Source organism: Mytilus californianus, unplaced genomic scaffold, assembly GCF_021869535.1.
Source record: "Mytilus californianus isolate M0D057914Y unplaced genomic scaffold, xbMytCali1.0.p SCAF_11, whole genome shotgun sequence".
Taxonomy (NCBI): domain Eukaryota; kingdom Metazoa; phylum Mollusca; class Bivalvia; order Mytilida; family Mytilidae; genus Mytilus; species Mytilus californianus.
In genome coordinates, this window is record NW_026262593.1 from 12,150,046 (window position 1) to 12,170,739 (window position 20,694).

The following is a 20,694-nucleotide window of genomic DNA, read 5'->3' on the forward strand; positions in this document are numbered from 1 at the left end:
ATTCAAATATATGACAGGAACATAAAGAGTATGATTAGGTAAGCTCCTTTCCGGTATAAGGCAGGCATAGTTAGTAAGTGGAAAGATAAGTTCCTTCCCAAAGTATGACAGGCGCATAGACTACGTGATGGGGTAAGATTCTTCATGGCATGAGGCATGAAAATATTGTAAGTGTCTTGTCAGTCTTATTCTGACAAGAGCATAAAGTGTATTCTGTAGTTAGATCCTATCTGGCTTAAGGAAGTTGTATGATATAGAATTAGATGCGTACACGTATGTGACAGGCAAAGAAAGTAAGTGGTAGGGTAAACTTTTCTCAGGGACAAGACAGGTGAATCAAATATGTGGTAGGGTAAGCAGCTTTTTTTACATGACTATGGACAGGTAAATCAAGTATGTGGTAGAGTTATCACCTTCCTTACATGACAATGGAGCAGGTAAACCAAGTTTGTTGTAAGGTAAGCATGATCATGACATGACATGGTGCAGATAAAACAAGTATGTGTTAGAGTAATCATCTTCTTTACATGGCACTGTGCAGGTAAATCAAGTTTGTAGTAGGAAAAGCACCGTATTGTCATGACATGGAGGATGTAAACAAAATATGTGTTAGGGTAAGTACCTTCTTGACATGACACGAGACAGATAAAAAAGGTAAGTATTAGGGTGAGTACCTACCTGGCATGGCACTGACAGGAAATTCAATAAAATGTCAAGGTAAGCACGACAATGAGTATGTAACTCAAATATGTGTTAGGGTAAGCACCTTGCTGACATGACATGGGATAGTTAATTGAGTGTGTTTTAAGGAAAGTACATTTTTGATCTTACATGGGGCAGTTAAATCAAGAGTGTTGTGCGGATAGTTTTTTCTGGAATGAGAAATATATAAATTATATATTCGGATGAGGAGGGTGGGTTGTTTGTCCTGACTAGGGATAGATATATAAAGTATTTTTCTTAACATGTTTGCATGTCTTTAACCCTTTTAAATGAGCAAGATGTTCAAGAATCCATTCGAGAATTTGTTTCTGTCATTCTTGGTTTCTGCTTTTATTTATGAAAAACGGTAACCTGAGTTGAATGTAGGTCCGAGTTCCATAAGTGGGTATATCATGCGGATACCAATTATCAAATCGCCTCTTTAAATTAACGTCTCTATTCACACTTTTTCAGTTGTCACGTATGTCATTTTACTAGTTAAGTATTAATTTATAGATTTCAAGCTTTTCATTAAAAACGTCGATATTTGGACATTTTACAATTTTGTATTAGTGTCGTGACACCTTTTCAATCCAACAATAAAAAGGACGAAAAAGCTATTTCTAATTTCGTTCAGAGAAGAAAATTTTTAAAAAGTAATAGACTTGCACGAAAAAATGTAAAAAATAAACGTTTCATGGACAATAACTCCTTAAGGAGTCAATTGACTATTTTGATCATTTGACTTATTTGTAGATCCGACTTAGCTGAACATGTTTGCCATTTACACTTTCTCTCTATCTATTATACTGTTAAAGATAATAACCAAAAACAGTACAAATTCATAAAAATACTATATCGGACAGTAACCCTACAATGGGTGGTCCAATTGGTCTGAAAATTAAATAGCAGATAGATTTTGACTTATTCATCCCTTTAACTCCTGTCACTTTTGCTCTAACTGCTATAGTTTTTGAGATAAAAGCCAAAAACTGCATTTGACCCTATGTTCTATTTTTAGCCATTGCGCCCATGTTTGTTAATGGACCAAAACTTCGGATACAATTTATAAACCAGTTACCATAAGGAACATTCAGTTAAAGTTTAGAAGTATTAGGCCCAGTAGTTTCAGAGGAGAAGATTTTTAAATGTTAGCAAACATGAAGAACAATTTGTGTAAAATTGTCTTTAAAGGGCAATAACGCCTTAAGGGGTCAAATGACAATTTTGGTTATTTAATTTTTTTGTAGATCTTAATTTGTTGAACATTTTTGCTGTTTACAGTTTATCTTTATTTTCAATGATGTTGAAGATAATAACCAAAAACTGCAAAATTTCCTTAAAATTACCAATTTAGTAGCAGCAACCCAATAATGGGTTGTTTGGTTCGTCTGAAAATTTCAGGGCTGATAGATCTTCACCTATTGAACATTTTTATCTCTGTCAGATTTGCTCTAAAAGCTTTATTTTTGAGATATTAGCCAAAAACTGCATTTGACCCACATATTCTATTTGTAGCAAAGGTGTCGTTTGTTGATGGATCAAAACTTCGGATACAATTTATAAACTAGATACCCTAAGGAATATTTAGTTAAAGTTTGAAGGTATTTGGCCCAGTAGTTTCAGAGGAGAAGATTCAAACAGATAAAGGGATCAGAAACAAAATTAAGATACGAAGAATCTTATCTCAAATGGGATAGCATTGTTAGAAAATGAAAATAAAATTGGTCTTGAGTTGACGCTTAGACTCTGCAAAGTACACGACCTAAAAGGTATTTTTGCAAGTTCTGTAATGCTTAATTCATCATGTTTATATATTATTGTCTTTGTTGAAACTCCTACTCTCTCTATAAGATCATGTTCAAGGTCTATTTTCAACATTATTTAGCAGATTTATTACATATCCTTTTACAATTTAGTTTAAAAATTCAAAACAAAAATTGTCACAAACGGCATTAACATTTCCAAATGACAACACTATATACGTCAAAAAAAAATTTCAATAAGGCAAGCACACATTAAACACCTCAAAATAAATGAAAAACAATGTTACAAATACACAAATACAGCAGCGTCTATAAAGTCTTCATTACAGATGATATTAGTAATCAGATAATGCGCATCTAGTGCAGAACAATTGGTAACATTAATATTATTACAGCCACTTGGTCGATACTTCTGCTGTTGGACTGCCATTAGTTCGGTACTTGCATGAGAATACGGATATTATGTTATTAAAATTTGCTGTTACAAAATTTTGGAAACAATTTTAAATTAAGGAATACATATACCTCATGCAAAGCTATGATTTCTTGTCCCACTTTGGCTATACTTTTTGTCCATTGTGGTTAATAAGCCCTTCATTTTTTCAATAAGTTTTGGATTTTCAAATATTTTTACATCGAGCATCACTGAAGAGACATTTATTGTCGAAATGCTCCTTTGGTGTCAAAACATGTGTACCGTTAATGTTGCAAAAAGATAAGGACGAAAAACCTAATCGTAAATGGTACCACATTGTTGCAAAATGAAAATAACATTGGTCTTGAGATGACACTTAGACTCTGCAAAGTACACCATTTTTTGTACACGGACTAAAACGTACTTTTCAAGTAGTGTAAAGTTAAATTCATATATTATCAATTGTGTTGAAACTATTATTACCTACATAAGATCATGTTATAGGTTTATTTTCTTTTCTTTTTTTCCTTCTTTTTTTTAGTGTATCGTACTGTTAAGTCAATTTTCAACTTAATATACCAGATCCATCGATACCCTTTCACTATCTAGTTCAAAAAGTCAAAAGTAAAATTGTCTCAAAAGACATTACCATTTCCAGATGAAACATTTTGTTACATTTATTTCCAAGCTGTTGCGATGCATGAGGTATATTTTCAGAAAAAACTGTTAAAATCCAAAAATATGTTTTAACAGTTTTTCAATGCAAATAAGAAAGTGATCGTCTTCAAAGAAACCTGTGAAAAGCAGAGTGTCTGTCCAAAAGGTTGTCTGCTTCAGTCAATTCGGTTGCTGAAGTTTTTGTTTTTGCATTCAAATTAGGTTTAAGGTTGCACTTTGTAAATACAGCTGTTTCACAAGCCACGCCTCTTTTGGGGAGATATATAATATTCATAGATATGTCAATTTGTTAACGTACTGGTTCCCAGATATGATCTCTGTGTTTCATCTCATAGAGACATAACTTGGGAATGTTACCAGTATAGAAAAACATGGTAGCGCCTAAAATTTAATACTTAGGAGGTCCAAAAGTGGAGGTTGGGGTAGTATAGAATTTTAGTATGAGTTTAAACTCTTAGAAGTTGAGGGCCTATAAATGTTGAAAAGATGCCGCACAGCCCTATATTTTGACCTTTGAATAAAATAGTAGTGGATATCAACTTTCCGTTCTGGGATATAATTTTTCATGAAACTTCATAGTAAAAGTGGCACAGTTTTAGCCGCAAAGGGAGTTCCTATGGGAAATTGCAATGTCTATATTTACAGAATTGCAATCTATATAGGGTGAAACAAGAGAACATATATAATTTCACCAAATCTTGTTTATCTCAGAGATTTAAATGAAATTAACTGAAAGCCAAAGTTTTATGAATATTTCATGAAGATTGAGAAAATCCTGGGCCTTAACTGGCATAAATTCATAGTTTACATAAAGGCCTGAATTCAAAATAAATTCTTAATGTATGCATATTTGTAATTTGAATTGTTTAGAAGTGCTGATATTTACTCTTCACAGTCATTGAAACTTATAGATCCTTCCTGAATATTGTTTTTGGGGTGTTTTTGTTCTGTCGATAACCAAAAAGTAAGCCTTAACACCTGAATGTGCTTTTTGTGACTGCGGCATAAAAAATTACAAGCTAGAAATACAAAAATACCTCAATAAAACTAACAATAGTGTGTTCTATCCTAAATATGTACTGAATATTCCATATTCACAGAAAAAGCAGAATAATTTCGCAAATGTGAGGCCCCAGTGGCAAAAAAAACCAGAAAAATGCATACCCTCAGGGTCACAAATCAGATAATTTAACCTGTAAATGCTCTGATTTTATTATTTAAAGGTCTTTTGTATAGAAAACAATAACTGTGCTTTGAAATTATGCAAAAAAAAAACAGATGTTAGCAGTCAGTTCTTTACAACTTTTAGTGAAGTCATACATTCATTAGACTGGTATTAGTAACTTTATACATGCAACTTTTGAAAATATGGCTTTGTTTAAACACTTCTAGTTCATATATTAGCTAAATTATGTTAGATATATGGTTAGGGATGATACTGTTGTGACAACATTTCTACACTGACCATTTAAGGTAGAAATTGTTAACTTTAATTGACAAGTAGGCATACAGTAAGATGTGGACTGGAGACAAAGGCAGGATTGGATATTTTATATAATCTTGAATGTTGGAATGCTTAACTGCTAAACTTTACATTTATAGTATACTGAAATGCTTTTAATTTGTTATAATAATAGTTTCAGACAGGTTCTAGATATTTCATGTCAGAAAACATGCACATAGGGTAAGCTGACAATAATCAAAATCTTGTTTTCAAATTCTTTAAAAAATTGAAACAAGGGTGGGGGTATAAAATGTACTGTAAAAGAAAAGTTACAGTATATGCAGTGATTTTTTAAGTGCAAGTCTCACAGAAAACCATGCAAAATGGTCCGAAAGTACTTTTTTCAAAAACAAATGAAATCTTTACCAGACAGTACATCTGGATAGGTTAAATGAAAACACAAAATATTTTTCTAAAATTTTATTAGAAAAAAAAAATTATGAGGAGGTGAAACTTTACATGTCATTTTACATATGCAAATAGCCAAAAAATCACAATTTTCATCATTTTTGACCTGAAATATTTTTTTATTAGTAAGAATGATGCATTTTTCTATTGATATTTCCAGAAGAACTACATTTAATGATTCATACCATAAAATTATTTTTTTCTTATCTTGAACAGCATTCTGTCAAAATAATTTCAAAATATCTATATAAAGGCACTTTGCTCATAGAGCTAAAATGGCACAAAATGAAACAAGCGTATCTCCATAAATGATGAAAATAAATCAAAATCAAAAGACTTTCTATAAACCTTAACTTAAGTCTTATAACATATAAAAAATCCACCCACGGCAAATAATCATGAGATAAAGGAAAATTTTTCAGAATTTGGGTACATGTGTACTTCAACGATTTTCATCAAATTATCATAATAAGCTGTGATATCTGTAAAATGCATATACTTCAGACATGTAATCCTTTTAAATTGCTTATATGTAAGATTTCTTGATAAAAAGGGGGCAGTAGTTGGTTAAATAAAAGTATCTTGAAAATTTAGATGAAAGGAGATGGGGCAATTAGGGCCATTCTTGGCCATTTTTCATATAAAATATGAACTTTTGAATTTAGATTTCCTTCTTTGACTGTTTAAAAGTTGAGGTTATGGAAAATAAAAAACAATAAGCTTTTAACCCATGAGGTCATAATTTAAGCAGTCATAATGTCACAGAAACAGCCACTTTACCAGTTTTTGGACGGGCACATATAGAGCACATGTGTGAATAAACTGCATAATTTTAGATAATGTTTGTTTATATTAATAACACACTTCATGTTATCATACTCTTGTTATTTTCATATGAACAATGTTTCTAATTGAAATAATGCTTATTTGAACACATTCTTTCGTTATATTGCTTTTCATAATCTACAATATATATTTCAATCATATCATAAACCAAAAATTAGGTGGAAATGGCATTGGGTGAATTTAGAGGTCTCAAACATTACCAATTTTTAATGGTATTTCCAACCTTTATCACTGAAATATGCAAATTAGGTTGTTACTGTATATAGCCTCAACTTAGAAAAGTCTGAAATATTTTTTTTTAATTCCTTAGACATCTATGAACTGAAAAATCAACCTAATTAGGAAAATTTCAAACCACCCTTCTGGACAATTTTTACAATTTTGCATGTTTTTATGTGAGACAAGCACTTAAGGCTATAATTCTGATTAATAAGTATTGTTGTGAAAACAAGTGTTTTTCAAGAGTTTTCTATTTGAATAAATGTTAGTACAGGTTGCACTTTGTAAATACAGAAGTTTCACAAGCCACGCCTCTTTTGGGGAGATATATAATATTCATAAATATGTTAATTTGTTAACGTACTGGTTCCCAGATATGATCTCTGTGTTTCATCTCATAGAGACATAACTTGGGAATGTTACCAGTATAGAAAAACATGGTAGCGCCTACAATTTAATACTTAGAAGGTCCAAAAGTGGAGGTTGGGGTAGTATAGAATTTTAGTATGAGTTTAAACTCTTAGAAGTTGAGGGCCTATAAATTTTGAAAATATGCCACACAGCCCTTTATTTTGACCTTTGAATGAAATAGTAGTGCATATCAACTTTCCGTTCTGGGATATACTTTTTCACGAAACTTCATAGTAAAAGTGGCACAGTTTTAGCCGCAAAGGGAGTTCCTATGGGAAATTGCATTGTCTATATATACAGAATTGCAACCCTGAAATGTTTTACAGGCATAATTAATGTTAGGTATTTTTATATGAAATTTCTATGTATTCATTGGTTGCATGGCTTTTATTGTTTGTAGCCATTTTTGATTTTATAACAATACGTTTTAATTGTTTCTGTTGGTGATCAATCTAGGAGAACAGTTCGAATTCAGATGAATATAGAATAAAGGACTTTTCGATACTGACTTAATCACAGTAAAAATTTCAGATGAGCCCAAAGCGCAAGCCTCATATTTTACCGTGATAAAATTCACTTTCAAAAACAAACATTCCTTTATTCTTTTATCTGTATTTAGAAATAAATGAAAGAACTATAAAAATAGAGAGAAAATAACAAACGAACTACTTCATAGCGTCGAATCACGGCAAATCAAACATGACGTCACAGGCTGTATAAGGTCATTTAAAATTTTGTCAAAGTGAAGTAAACAGGTGTTCCCTTGCACACATAATTGAAAATGAATAATTCTTGAATGCGATTCATTATTTCTGCTTTAAACCGTTATACTTGGGCTTTCCCTTTTCTATTTCTATCTTTAGTAACTGTGGAACTAGTTTGTAGAACTATTTTGCTTCGTTTTTGACTATAAGTCTTTGCCGGTTAATACTGCACGGATATTTCTTTGGCGGTATTACGGGTGGGGTTTTATAGTCATATATAAGTCCGATAATTGTATAGGGGATATCGAGGTGCTCACAGTAACTTTTAAGTACAACATGTTTTGCATAGTATATTATTTACATTATATTAAATTGATTTAGTGTAGAATAGGTAGGTGTGTGTTTGTTTGGAGATGAATGTAATGTTTTTGTTATGTTTACTAAATGTTGCATCGCACAGAAAATAGTAAGATACTGCGAACAAACCAAGCCTACATGTTGACCTGCCTCTTATTTAGCTATGTAGATAGATCAGAAATGTTTTAAATTTGGACGAATTTATGAGGAAGAATTTAATAAGATATAAAGCGTACATATCGATGAGTCACATGTCTTCATTGTTTACATCTTTTTTTCCACATTGTGTAATATGATACGATCTGAATCTGCAGATTTGGTATGGTTTTAGTAGTAAAATCTTTAACTTATTTGCTTTTTATCGGATGATTAATTTGTTAAAAATCACATTTATCTTGTCGTTATAAGTTCAGCATTCACCCTGAAGACGATCATATTTATTTTAAGAAAGCCTTTTGTAAGGAGACATTTGAATTTTTACAGGTGTTGGCAACGAGTCTGTAGTTTATGGGAAAGCTCATTTCTTGTCGACCTCATGATAATTTCAAACATTTGAATAGATTGGTCTATAAGTTAGTTTCGCTTTTTATTATTTTACAAGCATGTCATTTAATTTTCAACCCGTACCAAGGATATAAAACGTTGAACGCGAACGTTACGAACGTTACGGTAAAAGGCCATGGAGCTATATATCAATAAAACAAATATGGCAAAGAAATCAAACATTTACTGTTATAATTTAACCCGACAATCACACTGAAAAATCATTACAAACATTTATAGTGACTGGACATGCAGGTTGAACAAATATTTCTCACGAAACAAAAAAAGAAGACACATTGGAACAGCACCAGACAATTTAACATTCCTGCTTATTAGAGGAAACTGAGATCGGGATATAAATGTGAGCTATCAAAAATTACTTCAGATAACGCAAATTGTCCTGGATTATCGGTTTTTTCGCACATTTTCTGTTCAAATTTACACAACAATAAGACAATTTCGCTTTCAAGAAGCTACGCTAATTTTATTTCACATGCGATTTTAGTGAATGAAAGTAGACCCTTCAACCAATTGTGGATGTCCATTGTGAACTGACCCGATATTTTTTTTATCACAACCAGTCTAGTGATACTGACATTATCAGCTAGTACATATCAAAGGATAAATGTACAAATAACCGCTAAACTGGTATATATGCATCTCCTTATTGTACAAATAAAATACCTATAAACAAAACCTTTCAACGGTATTGCTAATGTTTCGGGATGGTCAATTTATGTGTAAGTCTTATTTTGAAAATATTTATTTCGCCTCTTCAAATTATCAGCTTTCCTAAACCAGCTTTACATCAAACTAACACACAAAAACCAGATGTTTCAAATGTTCCTATACCAAGACATATAGATTATATATTGGTAGACTACTCAACTAATGTCAACAGAGCGTGCTTCTTTACATAAATCTTTACACGCATTTATAAGGCTTCCTTTTCGTTTTGAAATAATAAAAAATATTATAAGATGTGGGAAAATGTGTGTGGCATCCTAAATACGGTCGTAAGTCTACATGTCATAAAGAGGGAATATTATTTTGCGTTTTCAATAAAACACTCTAATTCAAACACAGCTTTCTTTGAAACTGAAACCATAAGACGTTTGATCTTTGTTTAATAACATGTTTTTTACGATTTTTGGATCATCACTTTATATTTCCTCAGATAGAATTCTCTTTTACTTTGCCAAAATGGAGTTTTTGCCATGCTTTTTTTTTTTTTAAATATAATCAAAAGTATGGGTCACCGTGCTATTTTTCAAGCTACAAGTCGTTCAAAATTGCCCAATTTTGCATAGATTATTCACGAAAAAAATACTTTTTTGTGAATAAAAAGAAATCTATCAGATATAATTTTGAAATAAAATATGAGAAGATAGGTCTTATAGTATGCTTTAAGAAAATAAAAAGAAAATATTGTGTCACCGAACTTGTTTTCATGCTACAAGTAAAGAATGAAAATTTCACTATCATTCCAGTATAAAATATTTACTATAAGAGTTATTTCCTCTTATATGGCTAAGTTGAAAATTGAATTGAACAAAAACAAATATTTAGTATTTGTTGAAACAGTCTAAATAACGCAATAAATCACTTAGTTTTCTTTATTTAAACGAACAGTCTTAAAATTTAATTGCCAATCTGTCTAAATATTTTCAGATTTAAGCAAAGAACTAGACCGATTGTGTACTGCTATTTTACAATCCAAGATGGCGGTATACAGATAATCTACCTTAAGACCGCCGTGTTCTTCAATAAACAATCGACATTCCTCTGGGAACCAAATTTCTAACCGAATTGTTTCTTTATTCACGTGAGGAAAATCCATACATAAATATAGTGGGAACTTCTTACTTGGCACGATACACAAATTAGTACTCATCAACTCCTTAACTGACGTTACAATAATATGTGTCTAAATGGAGCCACAGACCCTACATATCCATCTGACTTTATATCCTTAATACCAATAAGTCCAATAAAAACAGACAACACCATGACCAAAAGAATAAAATGCTCCGCTGGGCGCAGCTTGATATGACCGCAGAGGTCGAACCCTGAACAGTTGGGGCAAGTATGGACACAACATTCAAGCTTGATACAGCACTGAATTTGGATTGTGATTAAATATTTGACACAGCATAGGTTTCTGACACAGAATGAATGTGATCTAAGAATTTAAAAAATTTTAATTTACCTATTCAAACCATATCATTATTATTTGCTTTTATATATAAATCAGAAATAACCAATTTAAAGAAACAAAAGGAATCCCTCCCCCAAATTTTTTAAACCAAATTCATCACCCCCAAACTCAATCCCAGCCTTCCCTTTGTGATATGGTACCTTGCAGTACAAATTTAGAGAGATCCATACACTTGAACACAAGTTATTGTCTGGAAACTAGAAAAATGCTTGTTTTTAGGCCCCTTTTTGGCCCCAAATACCTAAACGTTCAGGGCAATTAACCCCAAACTCAAACCCAGCTTTCCCTTTGTGATATGGAACTTTGTAGTACAATTTCATATAGATCCATACACTTACACACAAGTTATTGTCCTGAAACTAGAAAAATGCTTGTTTTTTGCCCCTTTTTGGCCCCTGATTCCTAAAATTATGGGGCAATTACCCCCAAAATCAATCCCAGCCTTCCCTTTGTGGTATGGTACTTTGCAGTACAATTTCAGAGATATCCATACACTTGAACACAAGTTATTGTCTGGCAACTAGAAAAATGCTTATTTTTGGCCCCTTTTTGGCCCCTTATTCCTAAACATTTTGGGCAATTACCCCCAAACTCAATTCCAGCTTTCCCTTTGTAATATGGAACCTTGTATTATAATTTCAGAAAGATCCATACACTTACACACAAGTTATTGTCATGAAAAAAGAAAAATGCTTGTTTTTTGCCCCTTTTTTGGCCCCGAATTCCTAAAATTTTGAGGCAATTACCCCCAAAATCAATCCCAGCATTCCCTTTGTGATATGGTACCTTGTGGTACAATGTCAGAGAGATCCATACACTAACACACAAGTTATGTCTGGAAGTTACAAAAATGTTTATTTTTGGCCCCTTTTTGGCCCCTAATTCCTTAACTGTTGATACCATAACCCCCAAAATCAATCCCAACCTTCCTTTTGTGGTATTGAACCTTATGGTAAAATTTCATAGAGATCCATTCACCTAAACTAAAGTTAGAGTGCGAAAACCAATCTGTCTTCAGACGACGACGACGACGACGCCAACGTCATACCAATATAAGACCGCAAAATTTTTTTTGCGGTCGTATAAAAAGGAAGAAAGGATATCGAAACTCTGACATTCTAAGAGACCAACAACATAAAATTTTGAAATAAAATATGAGAAGATATGTCTTATAGTATGCTTTAAGAAAATAAACATTCTAAGAGACAGGCCTCTCTAAATCTTACTTCTTTTTTGATAATTTTTTTTAAAGAGTATAACAAAAATTCCCAACTCCGAGGCAAATTCAATAAGGGGAAGTCCATAAAAACTGACAAAATCAAACGCTATCAGTCAATGGAACAAGTGAAAAACAACTGTCATTTTCCTGACTTGGTACAGGCAATTTCCGAAGAAAATGTAGGGTTAAACCTGGTTTTATAGCTAGCTAAACCTACCACTTGTATGACATTTGTTTAATAGTTCTGTTATATTGACGAAATTGGGTGAGCAATAGGGTGATATATCATATAGATATAGATTACTTTGACTCCTTCTATGATTAACATCGATCTTCTTTATCTCGAAAAAACATTTACACCAAATTAACATACAAAAACCAAAAATAATAAGTTTTGGCGAATCAAGGATTCTGCTTGCATAACGATTTTTTCTAAGTTTCAATTTTTTCTTTACAAAATCATTTATACTAAACTATGTAAACGTATTTATTTGCACGTAAGCATGATATTGATGACTTTTCACACATTTTCAGGTGATAATGAAAACAAAATGCAAGTAGGTTAGTTCCTGTTCTTTTGTCGAAGGCGGGCAGCTGCCAGCTTATGTTACAAAATTATCTTAATTACAAAAACAGTAGTTAGCACCTATCCCTGATATGATTTATATAAAATAGAATTGTAATGTAGGTGAATTATCAGATAAAGTTCAAGATTTTATCAAACAATACATTTTATATACCAACCTATTGTCCGGTCATTGTTGTGAATGGGTGTGTTTATTTACGTGTGTACTACTTAATTGCACGAGTCATTTACGGAATCATGTTTTGATTGCAGATCTTCGATAATATCTGTTATTCACAACTTTTCCAATTAAAAACTATCTGAATTCTAAAATGGGTTGGTTCAGCGTTATGGAATATCTATGTCACAGATGACCTCGGATATGTTTTTATTGTAGTAGCCATTATCCCGTCCTCCTTTCCTCGATTGTGACACCAACGAATAAGACTTAACACCGAATCGTACTTACCATGAGCAACACGACAGCTGCCATATGTGGAGCAGGATATGCTTACCCTTCCGGAGCACCTGATAATATTCCCTGTTTTTTGCTCAGTCTATAGATTTGTAAGTAGTGTTTTGTAGACTGTTGTTTTCATTTGGTCATTTTTCGTTTTCTTTGTTGGTCTCTCTTCGACGTGTAATTTTTGTTTTCTTTGTTGGTCTCTCTTCGACGTGTAATTTTTGGTTTCTTTGCTATGATTTTGTTGGTCTCTCTTCGACGTGTAATTTTTGGTTTCTTTGCTATGATTTTGACGTGTAAGTTTTGATTTCTTTGCTATAATTTTGTTGGTCTCTCTTCGACGTGTAAGTTTTGAATTCTTTGCTATGATTTTGTCAGTCTCTCTTCGACGTGTACGTCTTGATTTCTTTGCTATGATTTTGACGGTCTCTCTTCGACGTGTAATTTTTGGTTTCTTTGCTATGATTTTGACGTGTAAGTTTTGATTTCTTTGCTATGATTTTGTTGGTCTCTCTTCGACGTGTAATTTTTGTTTTCTTTGCTATGATTTTGACGTGTAAGTTTTGATTTCTTTGCTATAATTTTGTTGGTCTCTCTTCAACGTGTAAGTCTTGATTTCTTTGCTATGATTTTGTCGGTCTCTATTCGATGTGTAAGTTTTGATTTCTTTGCTATGATTTTGTCGGTCTCTCTTCGATGTGTAAGTTTTGATTCTCATATTGGTATCTTTCGTCTCTTCTATAAATATCTTATTTGAAAGTTATATGGTTGAGAACATACGTTAACCTCTTTTGGTTTTTGTTTTTGTCTTCTGATTGTTATCTTATTGACCTATTTTTTACTTTCCTATTATTCATACTTATGTATATTACATGGTCTTTTGGTGACAAAAATTCACGAAAAATGCGATATTATAAGAACAATTTCCTGACAATAATTACAGTCCAAGTTTCAAAGATGACAGACTGACAATATTGACATATAGTGGTGATTTCAGTGCCGCTAATTAGTGAGTTATTTTTTTTTAATTTCTAACCGTTTTATAGATTTTAAGCCTTAGATCTTCATTAGTTTTTAAAACTCAGATAACAAGACAGTAACAGTCAAAATGAAAAACATTTCATCATGAAATAATAATTTTTAAATAAAAGGACAGAGTTCCAATGTCCCCCGTGTTGCACATATTTTATATTTCAAAGGGTTGCTGATACTAACCTATAGTATAAGTGCTATAAAAATCTGGCTAGATTGTACCCGTGAGAGCGCTAACGAGGCCATTTTCCATAAATTTAATATTTCCAAGGAGTATAACTCTTTTAAAAAAAGTCGATCGTCCACCATTATAAAACTTGTCCGAGATATTGCTGATATTAACCTATAGTATAAGTTTTATAAAAATCTTGCAAGAATTGTACCCGTGAGAGCGCTAACGAGGCAATTTTCAATAAATTTAATATTTCCAAGGGGCATAGCTCTTTTAAAAAAAGTTGATCGTCCACCATTATAGAACTTGTCCGAGATATTGCTGATATTAACCTATAGTATAAGGTTTATAAAAATCTGGCAAGAACTGTACCCGTGAGAGCACTAACGAGGCCATTTTCAATAAATTTAATATTTCCAAGGGCATAACTCTTTTAAAAAAGTCGATTGTCCACCATTATAGAACTTGTCCGAGATATTGCTGATATTGACCTATAGTTGAAGTTTTATAAAAATCTGGCAAGAATTGTACCCGTGAGAGCGCTAACGAGGCCATTTTTCATAAATTTGATTTTTCCAAGGGGCAAAACTCTTTAAAAAAAGTCGATCGTCCACCATTATAAAACTTGTCCGAGATATTGCTGATATTAACCTATAGTATAAGTTTTATAAAAATCTGGCAAGAATTGAGCCCGTGAGAGCGCTAACGAGGCCATTTTCAATAAATTTAATATTTCCAAGGGGCATAACTCTTTTAAAAAAAGTCGATCGTCCACCATTATAGAACTAGTTCGAGATATTGCTGATATAAACCTATATTTTTCATTTTTAAAAAGCTGGCAAGAATTGAACCCGTGAGAGCGCTAACGAGGTCATTTTCCATAAATTTGATATTTTCAAGGGCATAACTCTATTAAAAAAAGTCGATGGTCCACCATTATAGAACTTGTTCGAGATATTGCTGATATTAACCTATAGTATAAGTTTTATAAAAATCTGGCAAGATTTGAACCCGTGAGAGCGCTAACGAGTCCATTTTTCATAAATTTAATATTTCCAAGGGGCATAACTCTTTTAAAAAAAGTCGATCGTCCACCATTATAGAACTTGTCCGAGATATTGCTGATATTAACCTATAGTATAATTTTCATAAAAATCTGGCAAGAACTGTACCAGTGAGAGCGCTAACGAGGCCATTTTCCATAAATTTAATATTTCCAAGGGGCATAATTCTTTTAAAAAAAGTCGATCGTCCACCATTATAGAACTTGTCCGAGATATTGCTGGTATTAACCTATAGTATAATTTTTATAAAAATCTGGCTAGAACTGTACCAGTGAGAGCGCTAACGAGGCCATTTTCCATAAATTTAATATTTCAAAGGGGCATTACTCTTTTAAAAAAAGTTGATCGTCCACCATTATAAAACTTGTCCGAGATATTGCTGATATTAACCTATAGTATAAGTTTTATAAAAATCTGGCAAGAATTGAGCCCGTGAGAGCGCTAACGAGGCCATTTTCAATAAATTTAATATTTCCAAGAGGCATAACTCTTTTAAAAAAAGTCGATCGTCCACCATTATAGAACTAGTTCGAGATATTGCTGATATTAACCTATATTTTTAATTTTTTAAAAGCTGGCAAGAATTGAACCCGTGAGAGCGCTAACGAGGTCATTTTCCATAAATTTGATATTTTCAAGGGGCATAACTCTATTAAAAAAAGTCGATGGTCCACCATTATAGAACTAGTTCGAGATATTGCTGATATAAACCTATATTTTTCATTTTTAAAAAGCTGGCAAGAATTGAACCCGTTAGAGCGCTAACGAGGTCATTTTCCATAAATTTGATATTTTCAAGGGCATAACTCTATTAAAAAAAGTCGATGGTCCACCATTATAGAACTTGTTCGAGATATTGCTGATATTAACCTATAGTATAAGTTTTATAAAAATCTGGCAAGATTTGAACCCGTGAGAGCGCTAACGAGTCCATTTTTCATAAATTTAATATTTCCAAGGGGCATAACTCTTTTAAAAAAAGTCGATCGTCCACCATTATAGAACTTGTCCGAGATATTGCTGATATTAACCTATAGTATAATTTTCATAAAAATCTGGCAAGAACTGTACCAGTGAGAGCGCTAACGAGGCCATTTTCCATAAATTTAATATTTCCAAGGGGCATAATTCTTTTAAAAAAAGTCGATCGTCCACCATTATAGAACTTGTCCGAGATATTGCTGGTATTAACCTATAGTATAATTTTTATAAAAATCTGGCTAGAACTGTACCAGTGAGAGCGCTAACGAGGCCATTTTCCATAAATTTAATATTTCCAAGGGGCATTACTCTTTTAAAAAAAGTCGATCGTCCACCATTATAAAACTTGTCCGAGATATTGCTGATATTAACCTATAGTATAAGTTTTATAAAAATCTGGCAAGAATTGAGCCCGTGAGAGCGCTAACGAGGCCATTTTCAATAAATTTAATATTTCCAAGGGGCATAACTCTTTTAAAAAAAGTCGATCGTCCACCATTATAGAACTAGTTCGAGATATTGCTGATATAAACCTATATTTTTCATTTTTAAAAAGCTGGCAAGAATTGAACCCGTGAGAGCGCTAACGAGGTCATTTTCCATAAATTTGATATTTTCAAGGGGCATAACTCTATTAAAAAAAGTCGATGGTCCACCATTATAGAACTTGTTCGAGATATTGCTGATATTAACCTATAGTATAAGTTTTATAAAAATCTGGCAAGATTTGAACCCGTGAGAGCGCTAACGAGTCCATTTTTCATAAATTTAATATTTCCAAGGGGCATAACTCTTTTAAAAAAAGTCGATCGTCCACCATTATAGAACTTGTCCGAGATATTGCTGATATTAACCTATAGTATAATTTTTATAAAAATCTTGCAAGAACTGTACCAGTGAGAGCGCTAACGAGGCCATTTTCCATAAATTTAATATTTCCAAGGGGCATAATTCTTTTAAAAAAAATCGATCGTCCACCATTATAGAACTTGTCCGAGATATTGCTGGTATTAACCTATAGTATAATTTTTATAAAAATCTGGCTAGAACTGTACCAGTGAGAGCGCTAACGAGGCCATTTTCCATAAATTTAATATTTCCAAGGGGCATTACTCTTTTAAAAAAAGTCGATCGTCCACCATTATAAAACTTGTCCGAGATATTGCTGATATTAACCTATAGTATAAGTTTTATAAAAATCTGGCAAGAATAGTACCTGTGAAAACACTAATAAGACCGGACGGACGGACACACGGACGGACGCCCGGTATTTCCGTGTCGCAACGCGTTACGCGGGGGACAATAAAAAAAATTGAAAATGAAACTGAGGATCTTTAATACCATGTTATCAAAAGTAGCAATTAACATATCAGATTTATTTGTATTTAGTTAATGTAATGCGTCATTGAATGTATCTGTATTGCATATACATGAGTGACATCAATCAGTAGTACATAAATATCTATATACAGCGTTCCAATGTCCCCCGTGTTGCCCATATTTTTCCAGTCAAAGGACACAAACTACAAGAAAATGTCTTTTAACTTTTTTGATAAATATCTGATAGGAAATGTAGGCATGAATCGCTAACGTTACTTTTGATATATTCATATTTTCAAGGGCATAATTTTCTAGAAATTGTTAGTCCACATTCTTGATCAATAAGCCATTGATAAACTACATTAAAATCGACAAGAAATGTAAGTCTGAGGGGGCTTTCCATGCAATTTTCAATATAAATTACATTTCAAAGAGACATAAATCCTGTAAAAATATTAGATCAGCGTTGATTTTCTACACGTGTAAAAGACATTGCTAATATAAACCAATGTTGTAAATTTCATATCAATCCTACACAAAATTTGAGCGTGACAGTGCTTACAATGCAATTCTCTATAAAATAATATTACCAATGAGCATAACTCTTTTAAAAATAGTTAATCGGCACGGATTTACGAACTGGTCAAAGACATTGCTAACATAAACCTTCTATATAAATTTCATAACAATCCTACAAGAAATGTATGTGTGAGAGTGCTTACAATGCAATTTTCTATATATCTTATATTTCTAGGGAGCATAACTCTTTTAAAAATAGTTGATCGGCACTGATTTACAAACCTGTCCGAGACATTGATGATATAAACCTTTGATATACTTTCATAAATATCTGGCAAGAATTGTACACTTGAGAGCACTAAAAATGCAATTTTCAATATTATTTATATTTAAGATAGTTGTTTGGCACTGATTTTCGAACTTATTCATGACATTAATAATATAAACCCTTAATATAAATGTTATAAAAATCTGGCAAAAATTGTACGAGAGCGCTGTGCGGGGACAATTAGGCTAGAGTTTGCTTTAAACGTTACCACTAAAATAATAACAAGTCTAAAAACATATCAAAGATACCATGCTTATAATTTGGTACACCTGACGCGCGTTCTGATTTCACAAGACTCATCCGTGGCCCTCGAATCAAAACAGTTAGAAGTTCAAGTCAAATACAAAATTGAAGAGCATTTAATACCGAATATTCCGAAAAGTTACGCCAAAAACAGCTAAAGCAATCCATGACTTAAGGTAGAAAAACCTTAGTGTTTCGAATAATTCAACTTCTATAAAACTCTGAATGAAATTTACAGAAAATGAACATATCAATGATATTTCATGTCAACACATCAGTTCTAACTTCTAGGCTGGTGATATCCTAGGTACAAAACGTCCACCGGCAACGGCATCAACTCAGCAGTTGTAACAACTCACCAAATATAACAGACTTATAATGACTTGCATGTCGTTAACATAATTATAATCAGTAACGTTCGAATCAAAATAGCTGAAAGGTCAAATCAAATACGAAGTTGAAGAGTAATTAAAACAAAAAAATCCGGAAATACGTACAAATATATATAGCGGAAGCAATATATGTGTCTTGAGGTTTAAACTTTTTATAAACGGTAAATTTACAGAAAATTAATATATCAATGGTATGTTAAGTCAACACACAAGTAAAGAGGGATAACTGTGGAGAATGTCGAAGATATCTGCCAATTAAATAACATCAAAATAATGCAGACTATAAATGACATTCACGTTTGATCTTTAATAAAACAGGAAAATACTTAAAAGTTTCCTAAATACGATCCCAACAGATACCTATCAGTAAAACAAGTTTGTTAAGATACATGTGGTAACCATAAACACGTGCAAAATATCCGAAGCTAATGGATCAGTAGTTATTCAAAAGTGCACAACTAATCCAAAAAAGGACAGAGAGTGTCAAATGGTGAAGCAACGAGTAAAAAGGAGGTGGAAGATACCAAAGGGAGAATCGAAACTCGTTAGTCAAAGAGAGATTGAAAGAATCGTGGTCAAAAATAACGAAAATTGAGACAACAAAACAGTACATCAAAAACGCAAGAAACGACTGAGCAACATAAACCCCACCAAAACAGGTGCTCTGGAAGGGTGAGCATATCGTGCTCCACATATAGCACCCGTCGTTTTGCTAATGGTAAGTAAAATTCTGTGTTAAGTCTCGTTTGATGATGTCACAATCGAGGAAAAGAGGACGGGAAAATATGTGACACAGATATTCCAAACAGTTAAGCAACTCAAGCTAAGGTTTAAAATAGTTGTACCCCACCAAAAACCGAGGTTGGTATCAGGTGCTCCAGCAACATATGCTACTCCACATGTGGTACCCGTCGTAGTGCTCGTGGTTAGTTTAAATAAGGTGTTTAGTCTCTTTGGTGATATGTCTTGGTTTCTTGAATATGGTATGAGAAATCTATATACAGTAAATTTACAGAAAATGAATATATCAATGGTATATATATATGTTTTTTGCTTTTGTGTCAATAACACAATACATTTCTGGAGAGACTAAGAAATTCGTAAATTAAAGTTGGATAATATGAACCCCAAAACCCCCAGCAATGGTTTCAGGTTCTCTGAATGGAAGTAAATTGTTTAAAGACAGCAGACTTTCCTGTTTTAAAATGTTGTATTCGTTTTGGGTGTGTTTATCAGATAAAACATCGTTTTGGATTTAATAATGCTGTTGCAATGACAAAATCACAGACAAACAAAGAAGTAGACAACATCCTTGAATTGCAACCGATGACAGGCAGAGAATGAGACATATTTTGCTAATCAAAACTAATTAACAGTTCTTGAAAGTTATAATATAAATCTTTAAAAATCAAGACAAAAAATAGAAAATGTAAATTATTTTAACTAATATGAATATTCTCACACCTACCTGACCCCGATTGTAAATTACTGGAGGAAGAGCCACCTGTAAATATAATAATAATTGCTAAGGAAAAGTTTGCTGTATACTTTAGAGATCCTTAATTTAGGGTTCATTATAAGTTAAAGTGCACAATGTAATGTTTGACTCTATAAACAAACATCAT

General features: G+C 32.6%; 1 protein-coding gene across 1 annotated transcript in view; it reads right to left on the reverse strand.

The window, feature by feature from the left end:
- LOC127719559 (uncharacterized) overlaps window positions 1-20,694 on the reverse strand; it is a 54,816-nt gene that overhangs the window by 13,763 nt on the left and 20,359 nt on the right. The window contains exon 13 of the mRNA XM_052225777.1: window positions 20,538-20,573. Within this exon, the coding sequence (XP_052081737.1) occupies window positions 20,538-20,573 (36 nt within the window). The remainder of the gene's footprint in view (window positions 1-20,537; window positions 20,574-20,694) is intronic.